Source organism: Microtus pennsylvanicus, chromosome 1, assembly GCF_037038515.1.
Source record: "Microtus pennsylvanicus isolate mMicPen1 chromosome 1, mMicPen1.hap1, whole genome shotgun sequence".
Taxonomy (NCBI): Eukaryota; Metazoa; Chordata; class Mammalia; order Rodentia; family Cricetidae; genus Microtus; species Microtus pennsylvanicus.
In genome coordinates this window covers 56,351,895-56,367,204 of record NC_134579.1, presented here as the reverse complement: position 1 = coordinate 56,367,204, position 15,310 = coordinate 56,351,895, and the positions used below count along the sequence as shown (strand labels likewise).

The window sequence follows — 15,310 nt, the reverse complement described above, 5'->3', positions numbered from 1 at the left end:
GTACTCTCTTCTCTATTGCTTAGGGTCCTAGCTAGAGTCATCCTTGTGGATTCCTGGAAATCTTTCTAGAGCCAGGTTTCTTGCTAACTCATAATGGCTCCCTCAATCAAGATATCTCTTTCCTTGCTCTCATATATGTCCTTCCTCCAACTGGACTTTCCCATTGCCTCAAGTTCTCCTCAACCCTCCCCTTCTTTGCTCCTCTTCCCCTTATCCGGTTCCTTCTACCCCCTGCTCCCATGCTCCCAATTTTGTCAGGTGATCTTTTCTGTTTCCAATTTCCAGGTGGGTCTATATATGTTTTTCTTTGGGTTCACCTTTTTACTTAGCTTCTCTAGGATCATGAACTATAGGCTCAATGTCATTTGTTTATGGCTAGTATCCACTTCAGAGTGAGTAAATACCATATTCATTTTTTTGGGGTCTGGGTTACCTCACTCAAGATAGTGTTTTCTAATTCCAAACATTTGCATGCAAAATTCAAGATGTCATTGTTTTTGTTGTTGTTTTGTTTTGTTCCCACTGAGTAGTACTGTAATGTGTAAATGTGCCACACTTTCTATATCCATTCTTCACTTGAGGGGAATCTAGGTTGTTTCCAGCTTCTGACTGTTACAAATAATGGTGCTATGAACATAGTTAAACAAATGCTTTGTAGTATGATTGAGCATATTTTGGGTTTATGCCCAAGAGTGGTATTGTTGGATCCTGAGGTAGGTTGATTCCCAATTTTCTGAGAAACCATCATATTGATTTCCAAAGTAGTTGTACAAGTTTACTTTCTCACCAGCAATTGGTGAGTGTTCCCCTTATTCCACATCCTCTCCAACATAAGCTATCATTGGTTTTTTGATCTTAGCCATTCTAACAGGTGAAAGATGGTGTCTCAAAGTTGTTTTGATTTTTCATTTCCCTAATAGCTAAGGAAGTTGAACATTTCCTTAAGTATCTTTTGGCCATTTGAAATTCTTCTGTTGAGAGTTCTCTGTTTAGTTCAGTACTTCATTTTTTAATTGGGTTATTTAGAATTTTAATGTCTAATTTCTTGAGTTCTTTATATATTTTGGAGATCAATCCTTTGTCTGACATGGGGTTGGTGAAGATATTTTCCCATTCAGTAGGATGCCTTTTTGTCTTATTGATTTCCAGGAATTTTTCCTTTGGCATTTATGTATTTCTTTATTTCTATTATCAACTTATAAATGCAACTTTGAAATTTCTAATTTAATGTGCTTTAAGCTACTGCTATGTGTGTGGAGTGATAGGAATGCCTTATTTAGAATTGCTATAAAATAAGGGAAAGAAAAATTTGAACATGACTTTTATAGCAGGCATTTTCAAAACTCAGAGGCTATATTGCATGCTTTCTCTCTCTTTCTCTGGTTTTAAATTAAATTTTGGTAATTTTAGATGATCAGAGAAAGAATTCTAGATTAATGAAATATTACAAAAAATGAGCACCTGACACTCCAACAGTGAAATGCTTCAATTGAAGCACATTTAATTAATGAAAACTGAAATTTATGACAAATATAAAAAAATGGACTCCTAATTTAAATCAACTTATGATTGGAAACTTAATACTAAAAAATGACTACTAATCACTAACTATTGAATATAATTTACATGTACTGAACATTGACAACCATATATGATAAATTCCATGATTTATCACACATATGGAACAAAGATGGTGTATGCCCTGATATAAACTTGTTGTATTTACTATGGGTTAAGAGAAGTTCTGCCAAGATGTGCATAAAATAAACCTCTTTAGAGTCAGTGATGTAGGTATATGTTGATTTGATTGCTCTTTGTTTCTTTATCAGTTCTAAATAGTAAATTTTCTATTGATAGAAAGATAATGACATGTGGATTGTTTATTATTTCATCAATAGGATTCAACCTACAGAGAGCAGTTAATTATCCCAAGTATAGGATTACCTTTGAAAACCAAAGTATTTGCAGCTGTGCAAGCTACTAATCTGGATGGAAGGTAATTGTGCACTCCTATCTTGATTAGCTAAAATACTTAACCTTTCCCAGTCATACTGTTAGCTTATTCATTCTAAAGTATTATTTGACATATATGGTTATTGCCACAGCATTAAGTCATTCTAGTAAAAAATAAACAACAAATTATCACGTCTAAGAGAGTGCTGCTCATTTTATGTCATTAATTGAGAAATAACAAGACTTCTGATAAATAATTGGGAGTAGTGACTGAAGGAGGCTGTGTGGAGATCTTCTGGGATGCCAGAATGTTCTCTATTTCTCCCTCAGATATGTGACCAGCCTAGTATCATTTTGTTCCTTTGGGCTTTGTCCATCCACCTGCCTTATCTCTTATTGTTTGTGATATTACTCTCCATCCCATTTGACAATTGTTGCAGAATTTTAAATATGTAGATTTTAGATAAATTCTTAATAACCAAGAAACTTCTGCAAACAGCAAATAATGAACATATGATTCATGTGGTAAGAATTTGGCTAATGCTTACTTCTTTGGATTAATTACCAATGCTCCAGGGAGGACTCTGATGCCAGATCATGTTTGCTTCTCTCTGCAGATGGAATGTATTAATGGACTATTGCTACACAACCCCATCTGGGAACCCAAATGATGACACTCGATATGATCTCTTCCTTAGGTAGGTGTCTAAGTCTTGTTCTGAAACTAAAGATCCAGTTATAGATCATTAAAATGGAATGTATAGGACAGACAAACAAAATATACAGCACTCCTGGGCCTTCTCAGTTTATATTCTTACAATTTGAACTTGTAGTCTTCAGTACAAAAGTTAACAACCGTCTGTGATACAAAATGCTGATAAGGCTATCATAGAATGAGAACTGTCACTAAATGACATTCACTAACAATGTTTTATTCATGTTTAGGAGATATGGGCTATTTCATTGTCTTACGTATAGCAAAGTAAGATTATCATTCTCAATAAATGATGGGAAACAGGGTGGTATTGCTTATTGGCAGCTACGCCCTCCTATCATATGTCAAAAAGACAGTAAAATTAAAGTAATGGTTGGATAATTTAGATCCCAAAGTACTTCTGTTCATTTATCAGTATTTAATATGAAAGTGCAATACAACCCGCTACTCCTTTTTTTTTTTTAACCAGAGCCAATAACTCCAACTTTGTTCTCCAATAGACAGTGATTGAGTGAATGTGATCTATGCCCAGGGAAAGGGGACATTGATCATAAAACCATTCAATCATTCCAGGTCCCTTTCAGCATTTTTCTCGGACAACAGAATAGACTTGAGAGTTAAGCAATGTCTTCTAATCATGCCTGTAAAATACAGTTGGCTCAGATCGTTGCAGTTATTGACACATGATGGGAGTAACGTAATGGAAAGTAAAGAATGCTTTATTGGCTAATCAACATTAGGGTGGTGTCAGTGGATATGGCCAAACTACCACTTTTAATATATTAGATTGTTGGAAATGTTAATCTCAGCAAAGGTTTGGAGGAAAAAAAATGTCAGTGTGTATGAAGAGGCTTAAAAGAGTTCAATTGTATTTTTCCAAATTGAAAAGTGTATTTTGAAGTATTTATGATATTCTAGTCTCTATCAGTTTTATTAAGATAGTAAAGCATGGGAGTAAATTGCATATACAGCAATAAAAAATGACCCAATGAATGGCAGAGACCAGTAAGCCAGGCAGTTCATTCTGATGCCACTATCATGTGGTCACTTATTAAATGGAAAAAAAAATCAGTGATTTTATTTATTTATTTATTTTACCTTTTTGTCTTCTTGATATTTACTTTTCTGAAAATTAAGAATGTAACTGTATTAAGAAACAAAGTTAAAGAATTGACATGTTTACTTTTGTATATCCTGAGAATCATTTATCTAAAAGAAAACACTACAGGCCAAAAGGCTCACTGTGGGTATTTCTTCTAAGTGGAAGGATTATGCATCATCTGATATTTGTTTTCCAACATTTCTATAATGATCACAAATTAGTTATATGGAATGTGATCATAAGACATGGAATAAATATGGTGGCAACTTCTAAATCATCATTTCTTATTGGAAATTTTAGAGGGTAAAATATGAGTGCTTATGTTGAAAAATTATAGAAGCAACTGGAGGGAATGTGGCTGTGAGCCTTCTCAATTGGAGATGTTGGGAGCGAGGCTGAGGTCCAACAGCTGCCAGGGATGGGGAACATCAGCAATGAAGCTGGAGAGACTTCCTGGAGATTTCACAGTGGTAGATCTCATTAAGTGAAAAAAAGGACCTATGAAATAGGCAAAACACTTACCTGTGAATGTCCCTCTCTACCTTTGGAGGGCAGTTAATGAATTCTCTGAATTTCTTCAAGCTCAGACATGCAGAGAAAATTCCTCTATAGAACTGCAATGTAGCTAAACACTTCTGTCATTATAAAACAGAAGCATGGAGCCCTTGAATTTATGCAACCGTGAAGAAAGTTGTAACCATTCTACTTTGCTTTAGGAGTCTCTGAAAGTAGCAAATCCAGCTAAATCCTAATACTTCAGATAGGAAACACAATCAAAGGCAGGTATTTCTTTGCAATGTTGGAAGGCACTAAAAGGAAAGAAATTGAAAATGTCAGAAAAAGTTTTAAATATAAATTCAACAGAAAGAAATAGCATAGAAAGTGCTTGTAACTCAACATCTCAACGCTGATTTTAAAATTATTAAAATCAAGCTTCAGTGGCAATGATTGAATTATAGAAACTTAGGACAATGAAAATAGAAAAATAGAATGTTGGGGTATGAGAATGTAAAAACGGAATTGGATAAATTTTAGATGGAAAGGAAAATGTGACTGGAATATTTTTATAGGAGTAGAGCGACATAGAAATAGAGCAATGAGCATGAAAGACAAAAATAATAAATGTAAATAAAAAGAAACAATTCTAAAGACAAAAAAGAGGATATTGATGATGAAATGACAGATCTAGGTAGCTAAGGGAATAAAATACATGTATTTATGTATATATATGCATTTGTGTGCATTATATTATATAAAATATACAAATTATATTATATAAAATTATATTATATTGAAAATTATATTATAATGAAATTCCTCATGAAAAATCTGAAATAATAGAACATTGTTTAAAAATACAATTTAAGAGTATGTTATTAATCTGAAAATAATTAATCGCAATGACTTGTTGAAAAGATATGCATGGTGAAATTTAAGGTTTCCTAAAGTGACAACTAGAAGGAACTGAGAACGACATAGTTAAAAATCCAATAAAAGTCGGAGACTTCATTTCTCAGGAAACTTAATTGAGATTAGAAAATAAAAACACGTCTCAAAGAATAGGATGGAGAGTAACTGAAGAAGACAACTGAGTTCAACCTCTAAACTCTGTGGGCATGTACATCTGTAACTCCTCCCCCATACCCACACCCAACCACATATGCATACACACACATACCCCCACACCCAACATACATACACATACACACCCACATACACACATACACACATACACACTCACACATACACCTCCACATCCCACATACTCCACACACCCTCCTACACGCAAACACACATACACACACGTGCATACACACGTACATATGCACACATGTCTGTGTGTATATACATATGTTCTCTCTCACACACACCCATACACACCCATACATAGATACACTCTCACATTTGCACACACATTATTGACATAATGATTATAATAATATCACAAAACAGAATGTCTTGTCACTGGGACAGTCTAAAACTCAGAAATAATAGTTGAGTTAAAAAATGAAATACATTAGCAATTTCAAATACATTAAAGAAAAGATTTGAACTAAAACAACAGTCACAGGCTAATGTGATTTAAAAAAATGGCTTGCTGATACATAGAAAATGCAAAATGTCAGGTAGAGAATGAGAATGGAATCCAGAGAGCATGGTCCATTAGATCATTAGTTTTTTATCACAATGAATGATCAAAGAAATCGATTGTATATAAATAAGGAATTGACTAAATAAAATTCTAGCATATGTATACACTGAAACACTATATAATTGTTTAAAAATAATGAGGGTGCTCTTATTCTTACATAGAAAGATCTGTGGAATGAGCTACTAGCTTAATAAAATGCATGCATTATATAAAAATGGACTAAATAACAGTACATTCTTATTTGAATAAACATTTATTTTAATATATCCTGGTAGAAATCAAAATAAATGCAAGGATCTTTACTATATGGTAAACAAGTGGGTGTGGTGATGGGAGGGTGATTTAGTAGTGTTTATTTTGTATTATTTTCGACTTTTGAATCCTGGGATAATATGGTGTTCCTAAAACATGACATTATTCTATGATCAGAAACTGCTCTGCTTGCAATTTATGATCGTGTTACATTTGTCAAAACCACCTGATTTATTTATATTCTTCCCATTATTTGCAACACTGGCAGATTCTTTTAGCTTAAATATAATGAGGGTGTCCTTTGTACCACACAGATTGATGTACAAATCCCACTTGATTGGCACTTCCCAATGATTTTCTGTTTTCACATTCCCTAAACTATAGCTGCGACAAAGATCCTCAGACCACCGTCATCGAAAACGGGAGAAGCCAACGGGGCCGGTTTTCATTTGAAGTGTTCCGTTTTGTGAAACACAAGAATCAGAAAATGTCCACTGTCTTCCTGCATTGTCTCACGAAGCTCTGCAGAGCTGATGACTGTCCCCTCCTTATGCCGGTATGTTTATAAGCATTTTTGTTTTAGCTCTCTGAATTAATCTAAGCTGAAAGACTATCAGATCTCAGGAAAGTCATAGGTCAGGGTGAACTATGACTTGATAGTTCATCCAGTAAAGATTTATCGAATGTTTACTGTGTGCCAAGATGAGGATGAAGTGATGAAGCTATCATGGATTAGAATTCAATTGCTTTATCTTTTAGGATCATGAAAGAATGATTGAAAAGCAAAATTAAAATAGTAGTAGCAAAGGCAGACCTGGGTTGTGGTAAAGGCGAGTGATTGTCATTTGAGAAAGGGGAGGACAGATTGGAGGGATAGACAGAGGAGATGGTCCGGCTTGTGATTCTGAGAATGGATGATCCTCAGCAGGGCAAAGATCAAGTGTGTGAGAGAGTCCACACCAAAGGATGCTCAGAAGTGGCAGACACATGTTCCAGGGTGGTTGGAGCAGAAAGTGGAGGGAAGCATGAGGAGGGTTCAGCTGGTTCTAGAAGGTAGATTAGCACCAGATGGTTCAAGAATCCTTTCAATTAAAAGTTAAAGTCATTGAAAGATCTGGTTCCAATGGGATGCCGCTGCCATCAAAATATAGATATAGTGAGTAGAAAAAATTTTAAAAATCAGAACTTTTATTCAAACAGGCTTCCTAGAATTATATTACTATTAACTTGAGGACAAACGTAAGTACTTTTTCAAATTTAAATTAGCTTTAATAAGTGTGTGTGTGTGTGTGTGTGTGTGTGTGTGTGTGTGTGTGTATACCCAATCACTACATAAATACGAAGTTATCAACTCATTGATTTCTTTGGTCTTAACTCGCTGTATCAGATGGAGGCAAATTCAGAGTTCACATTACCTTGGTTCTGTGCTGACCAACATTTTAGGGAAGAATTTATTAAAGGCTTGAGAGAAATAAACGTGGCAAAGTTTGATAAACACAGCTCGTTTTCAGGAGAGCTGTTGAGCTATGTAAACTAATGAGGCAGTGCACAGTTACAGCAGGGAGGGAATAAGAAATGTGGTCCAAGCCAGAAGAAGAAATACTGTAGCAGTTATATGCAAAGTAATTAAATAAATGCACAGAAGGAAATGTATAAAATTAAACATGTGGTGTATCTTCCAAAAGAATCTGCTTTCCAAATGGCCATAAAGAAACAATTTTGTGCTGGTGTGGAATTTCATTTGTTTCCATTAATACCTCAGATTTGTGGCAACAGAAAAAAGCGAGATGTTGGGAGCAGGACAACTTGGGTTCCTCAGAGCACTTCTGGAAACGCAGTCCTGTCTGCTGGCCCCATCATCACTCGCAGCGGTAAGAAAGCCCTTCCTTTTGTGTGTAGCAGGAGAGGAATCCGAACGGGCCAGCTACTTGGCCTCCAAGAACTCCAGGTTTCTAAAGAACACTATTTAGCGGTGAGACTGGTGAGCAGTTCTCCACTTAGTCAGTGTTTAGGCCAGAGGCAAAGTGTCTTCTCTACATTTTTGTTTCACATGCCCCCCCCCACCCGCCAGTGCAAATGTTTCATGCTATGCCTCCAGTTTGCACTTCCTGCTTATATTTTTGCCATTGTGGCTTACCTGTTTAAACTCTATCCACTATTTTTCTTGTTATCTATTTTTTTTATTAAAACTAACCAGCAGGAGGCACTATCGAGCCTGGCCGCCACACAAAAGTAAGATCCTATAAGAGTTTCCTTGGTGCTGAAGAGATAGCTCAGCAGTTAAGAGCACTTGCTGCTCTTGCAGAATACCCATTTGACCCCAGCTCCCATGATCAGTTACAGGATGCCTCTGGCCTCCAGTGGCACTGGAACATACTTGCACACGTATGTGTGCATGTGCACATATATACAATTATAAATACAAAGATAAGATCTTAAAAATAAGCAACACTTTTCTTTCTAAAGCTGCACTCTCTGGAAGGCTTTCCTTAACCTTCCGCCCAAGAAACACGCTTACTCTCGTGAACGCTCTACATCTTGGTAAAGCATCCTAGCAAATACTCCTGAGCTGCCCACTTTGAGTACCATTGCCTCATTCCTTTCTTATGTGCTGAGGGGACACATCGACATTCATACATTTATATGAGCAGATGGACACGGGGTCATAACACATAGTCTCATGGATACAAATGTTTTCCCCGCACATTTGTGCACAAAACTACGTGGATGAGACCAAGGAATATGGATTTCATTCTGTACGAAGCTAGAAGCTTCCAGAATTGACCAGATAAAAGAGGCATGTAGTAAAATTTGAATATGCTAAAACTGAAGCTGGACACACTTGACTCTAGGTCCAGCTTGTATTCTAAAAAGCCACATGACTATTAATAACTGCATTTCTCTGTGCATGCTTAAAAGCCAGAGTTTTAAAAGGTACGTTTCAAAATTCTTTATAATGTAGTTGCGGAATGTTCTCAAAAGAATAAAGAGAACAGTTTGGGTTTGGTTTATATGCTAATAGTGTTTTCTCAATTTTGTGTGGCTGTGAGGCTCTTATTATCTTTCAATTAAATTACCTTTACCTTTTTGCCAATGTCACCTAATACTAAAAAAAGAAGTTTGCCTGAAATACATAAATAATTAAGTAAAAGTACTTTAGCTTAAAAAATGTATGAAATTGAGTTAATTATTCACTTCCTTGTGTTTATATAAGCATACTATTATTGAAAAAGAAGCTAATAGGACCTTTAAATAATGCAGAAATATTTTAAATGTAAAATTTCTAACTTGATATCTATACTCTGAGGATTTGTCTGGAGGGTTTAAAATGACTGCTTTGCGTTTTTGTGAAAGCCCCACATCTTATCTCTATCTAGTTATAAGATATTGCTGGTGGAATTACATTGGATGGAAATCTAACTCTTAGTTCCAGTAATTAGGAATGCTTCAGGATAGGCAAAACAAAGCTATTTGTATATTATGGAGTATTTGTAGAGTTGTTTTCCTATTAGCAAAGCACTTTGAAAGAGACATCTGGGTCCATTTTGAATAGATGATTTAGTTGTAACCCTGTTTCCTTCATACCCAGCCCAAGAAAATCTAAACATCATAGGATTTTGAATATTCTTTTAGGATAATTCTCAAAAGTCAAAAAAGTAAAACCCTCCAACTCTATTAAAGACAGCAATTCAAGCTTCTAGATGTCACCAACCCCATGTCCAGATCCTTAAAATATCTCTTTTTTAAAAAAACATTTTCTTAAGTGTGAGTGAGACTCACTCTGTGTGTATAACACATATGTGAGGCCAGAAGATAACTTTTTCCAGATTTTTCTCGAGCTGGAGTCACAGGCAGTTATGAATCACATTTAAGAGGAGACTGCTTGTTCATTTCCTGGCTGCTCAGACCCAAATAATCACACAGAAACTATGTTAATTACAACACTGGACGATAGCTTAGGTGTATTCCTAGCTAACGCTTACATTTTAAAATTTTTCTATTAACCTGTATATCACCACATGGCTGTGGCCTACCGGTAAGGTTCCAGAATCTTTCTCCTTCAGCAGCTACATAGTGTTTCCCTGACTCTGCTCTCTTTCTCCCTGCATTCAGTTTAGTTTTCCCACCTAACTCTATCCTTCCCTGCCATAGGCCAAAGAACCTTCTTTAGTAACCAATGGTACTAATGTTAATATTTACATTATTATGTTAATATTTACAGCACACAGAGGGGAATCCTACACCATTCACATGATGTGAGTTCTGGGAATCTAACTTAGGTACTCTGGAAGATTAGCTAGCACATTTAACAGATGTGCTATCTCTCTAGTCCCAAAGTATCTATCCTTAAAGAATGAGAAACCAAGTAGAGTGCCTCTGCCGTCATGATCAGAGTTCGTTTTTCCTGGTTTATGAACTCTTTCTACCTGAAGAATGTCTGACACATGAGAATTTAGTTTTCTCCACTGACAAATCCTGGAAGAATCCTTTTCAGATCTTTGAGGCACTTTTGAGTATTTCTCTCTCACTCTACTTCATTTTATTTTGCTATTATTTTGGTAAGTAGTGTAAGCTTAGTCTTTAAAATGGCTTCATTGTTTACAATTTAATATATCAACATTGCAATAATACAAGATTCACGTACTCTTAAAAATTCCTCAAGATATAGAATTCAAGTTGTGTCTACCCTCGACACTTCCCATGTAAACTTCCTGCTGGGCTTTATGGCCTAAGCTATTGCTTTTGCTGTGTCTCACTATAGTTTCTGCTTGAATTGTTTAAAATTTGTCTCTCCAGGTCCAATGGTGGGTTTTCTCTTTTTTTTTCTTTTTTTTTTTTGTTTTGTTTTTTCGAGACAGGGTTTCTCTGTGGCTTTGGAGCCTGTCCTGGAACTAGCTCTGTAGACCAGGCTGGTCTCGAACTCACAGAGATCCGCCTGCCTCTGCCTCCCGAGTGCTGGGATTAAAGGCGTGTGCCACCACCGCCTGGCTCAATGGTGGGTTTTCTATAGATAAGTGCTATCCAGGCTTGTTTTGTTCTCTCCAAAGTCCTTGCTCAGTTAACCTAAAGAGCCGCTGCTGGACCCGAGATGTTGTCTGGTTTGGGTGAAGTCTACTAAGTTGAAAATTGTTAGATATTCTCCTTTGTTTTGTGAGTTAATGAAATGAAATCTGCTTTGGTTATTTTTCCTCGATAACATTAATACTTTTGATAGTTAACTTGTGAAAATATTCATATTTTTTAAATGTAAAATCCTTAAAGTTTCTGCAGTGTACTTACTAAATGCTTCCAAATGTTGATGTTTCTAAGGTAGACAATTGCCTGTAGCAAATGATTCTGCTACAAATGCTGGAAAACAATAACAATTGTTTTGTTAACATAAGTTGTTATGAATAATCCAAAGCCAAACTCTTACACAAGTAGAATCACAGTTTTATGGGTAGTTAATAATTCATAAGAGCACACATATTCAGTCTCTACATAAGACAGGCATGATGCTAGAAACTAACCCATAATGTAACTCTTTAAGAATTGTAGAGTTCGCCGGGCGATGGTGGCGCACGCCTTTAATCCCAGCACTCGGGAGGCAGAGGCAGGTGGATCTCTGTGAGTTCGAGACCAACCTGGTCTACAGAGTTAGTTCCAGGACAGGCTCCAAAGCCACAGAGAAACCCTGTCTCGAAAAACAAACAAACAAACAAACAAACAAAAAAAAAAGAATTGTAGAGTTCAGGGCTAGACTATTAGCCTGCATTATACAATCGGAATTTAAAATACTTCAGTGCTTTTTAAAATGCAAAATAAAGGATTCATTTTACAGCATAGGTAATTAAACATTTTTGAAGTTTGCTAGAGATAAGGGAAATATTTATTCTGCATATATTTTCCTAGTGAGTGATGTTTATATTTTCCATTTAGGACGACTTTTTAGAAGAGACGGAGACACGTAGTAGCGATGTTTGTGCCATTCCCGGCACAAACAGCTGTGGTACTGCTACTGCTGCCTCTCCTGCGAATCCTCAGACAGCTGTATGTTATTTTGAGGAGCTCACTGAGTTTTTATATTCAAATTTATTTAGTTCCTTTAGGCTTCATGCGTTTCTTTTAGCACATATGTACCTATCAACAACAAAATGACTGGAGGGAACACAGAAGTGGATGGTGACCTAACACTCCAGGAAAGCATCTGCTTCCTTTTTGGAGTTAGATAGTATTTTTGTTATTATCATTATTACAACAACACCATAACTTAGAGAATATCAGCAACAACAAACAGAAAGGCAATGCCCCATTAGAATTTATTATTCAAATTTAATTTCAAACTGCATTCAAACAGTACATGGCTTGATTTCAGCTATCTGACAACAGTACTATGCCTTCATCTGTTTTGCTCTAGAACCTGGAACTAGTGTTTTTATTTGACATGAGGGGTTTGGTCTTAATACACAGGGATGTTTTATCTTTAGCAAAGTATTCATGAAAGTATGCAGAATATGTTTTTTGCACATAGTGGGTGGTGATAGAAATACAGATGTTCTGATTTTTTCTAGCCTCAGGATGCAGAAAAATTGTGTGTGTGTGTGTGTGTGTGTGTGTGTGTGTGTGTGTGTGTGATGGGTATTTAGTCATAGCATTTCTGCCTCATTCTGTACACCTTATAGGAAGGAGCTTTCCGTTGAAAGCAATCTTAAAGGACTTAAATATAACTCCTGCAAAAAAAAAGAGACTATATTAAAAAGATTCCAGCTTATTCTGTGAGCAGGACATGAATGTCATTTCAATGAATTGCCACAGTCCATTCATCCTATTTATTTCCACGAGAAGGAAACTGCCTTTGTATAGATACATTAGAAGGGATTAGGATCTTCCCGTGAGTGTCGCTTTTCGTTTTTTTGTCCTATCACAATGCATTATACACTGTAAATCATCCTCTGGGTACCAATGCACACTGTAAAACACCCCCCAGATGAACACCCATGTGTATTGTAAGGAGTGCCCTGAGTAGGTGCCATGTTAGCTTTCAAATCTGTATTTCAGGACCTGACACCAGATCTGTATTTTTTGCTATCAGTCAAGTGTCTGAAAGGAAACAAAATCAGATATTTTGTAATATTTCCCCAGGGCCCATGTATAGAAAATATTTTTGATGATGGAAATTAATACTTCAGGCTATGAAATATTTTCTATTCTCAGTCAGTTTATATCATTTTAGACAAAAAGGCTCTGAACTAGACTGTTGACTTTAGCATATGTTTACTTTGCCATAGAGGCAACGACACAGGGAAGTGTCCTCAGCTGTATAATGGAGGTAGCAATGCTGTCTAAACCACAGGGCTATCTTGAGGATTAAATGTGACAACACATGAAACAGAGTTTTATGAAGTCTGGTGCTACACAGTTACACATCCATTAATTGTAAAAATGTGTGTAATCTGGAGTCAACAGTACAAACCTTATGACTTAAATAACAACCAAAAGTACACATGTACATTTTAACATGGGTATGGAATAATCTGGTTGCCGGCTCAAAGGTTAATTTTAACATGATTGCAAATTGGTCTGTAAGAATGGGGAAACTAAGGAAGCGTGCCCATTGCCTCTGTCGTGTTCACCAAGGAAAAATGACAATCAACTGCTTCATTCTTTAATTTTGCAGATACAAGTAGAACTCCAGCTCAAGCTTGGAAGTCTAGTTGTCCTTTTGTTTAGTTATTAAGAGTGAACTCCTCTTCTTGGATCTCAGAATGATATTTTTGCAGATTATGCTAGGCAAATTGGCAGCTCTTAAAATAGAGTGACACTAAATAATGAATATTTCTCTGTAACAGAATAACAAATGGCAGGTTATAAGTCCATAAAAATGTAGTAGCTGTTAACAATTACTGCCCTCACTAACCTGGCAGAGACAAAATGATGAAACAGCCTTGGCAGGGGAGAATACAGTATAATATATTTTGTGATGTTATTTGTAGACTTGAGGATGAAATCTGGTACACAGGGAATAGAAAATGGCCAAACCAAGGTTTACAGGCTTTCATTCATGAATTGTCCATGGAGCTTGGGTGGAGAAGATGAATAGGGATGAAGTTTCAAAGTTAGCGAGTTAGAATACAGAAAAGCAAGTGTCTGGAGAGACATTTTCATTTTCGTTTTTCTGTTATCTTTCCTCAGATGAGACTCCAACCAACAATTCACAGCTTGGTAAGATAATTAGCAAATAAAAGAGTAATGTTTCAGAATGTTTTGGTGATCTGTTATCAAACTGTAGCTTACTAGTATAATGATCTCTAGCTTCACAAGTTTTTAAATAACAGTTCACAGGAGAATTTTAAACCCATATGTGATGCGTTGGGCAATTTTTGTAGCATTTTCAGCTTTTGTTTTGTTTTGCTTTGCCTGTTTATGGGATACCACACTTCTAACCCATACAATACTTTGGGTCTTTGGTTGAATTATTGTTAATAGATTACTGCATACTCCAGTGTGACACTGTGAGATAGTGGTGAGGGATATTCTGTGGAGCAAAGTGGAAGGAGGTGAGATAAAGCCATTTTGAAGACATTATAACAGTGTCCTTGATTCTTACAGGTTCCTTGAATGCACCTTCCTTCCAGCTGAATGCCGTCACCAGCTCTCTGATATCAGGAACGGTCATTCTGGGAGTGATGAGTTTCTCCCTCCTCGTGTGCTCACTGGCCCTTCTACACAGAAAGGGATCCAACAGCCTGGTATTGAATGGTGTAAGAAATCCCGTCTTTGAGTGACAGTGACTGGTTCTACTCCCAGAAGGAGGCTTCATTGATTACTCCATGAGACTGTGGTCAGAATTCCATCTGAATTGAATACCAGCCGCGTTTGATATTCTTTTTTTTAGTTTAGATATATTTCATGTTGTAGCTCATGAGTGTTAAGATAGTGAAAGAATTTTGATGATATTGCTACTGCCACCTCTGTAAATGGCCAACCCTATTTTCCTATCACCAATGGGAACATTGACAATAAATACAAATATTCAGGACTTAGATATTAAAGGATCAATCATTTCTTGCATTATTTGAAATTTCTGTTGATGGTTGACATAAGAGGTAAATGTAAGCACATGGGAAAAAAAGAATTCATTGCATTTTCTGCTAAG

General features: G+C 36.2%; 1 protein-coding gene across 1 annotated transcript in view; it reads left to right on the top strand.

Annotated features, from left to right (window-relative positions):
- Zpld1 (zona pellucida like domain containing 1) overlaps nt 1-14,939 on the top strand; it is a 43,450-nt gene extending 28,511 nt beyond the window's left edge. The window contains exons 5-10 of the mRNA XM_075955298.1: nt 1,899-1,996; nt 2,571-2,651; nt 6,559-6,730; nt 7,937-8,045; nt 14,347-14,376; nt 14,764-14,939. Coding sequence (XP_075811413.1) covers nt 1,899-1,996; nt 2,571-2,651; nt 6,559-6,730; nt 7,937-8,045; nt 14,347-14,376; nt 14,764-14,939 — 666 coding nt within the window. The remainder of the gene's footprint in view (nt 1-1,898; nt 1,997-2,570; nt 2,652-6,558; nt 6,731-7,936; nt 8,046-14,346; nt 14,377-14,763) is intronic.
- The last annotated feature ends 371 nt before the right edge of the window (nt 14,940-15,310 follow it).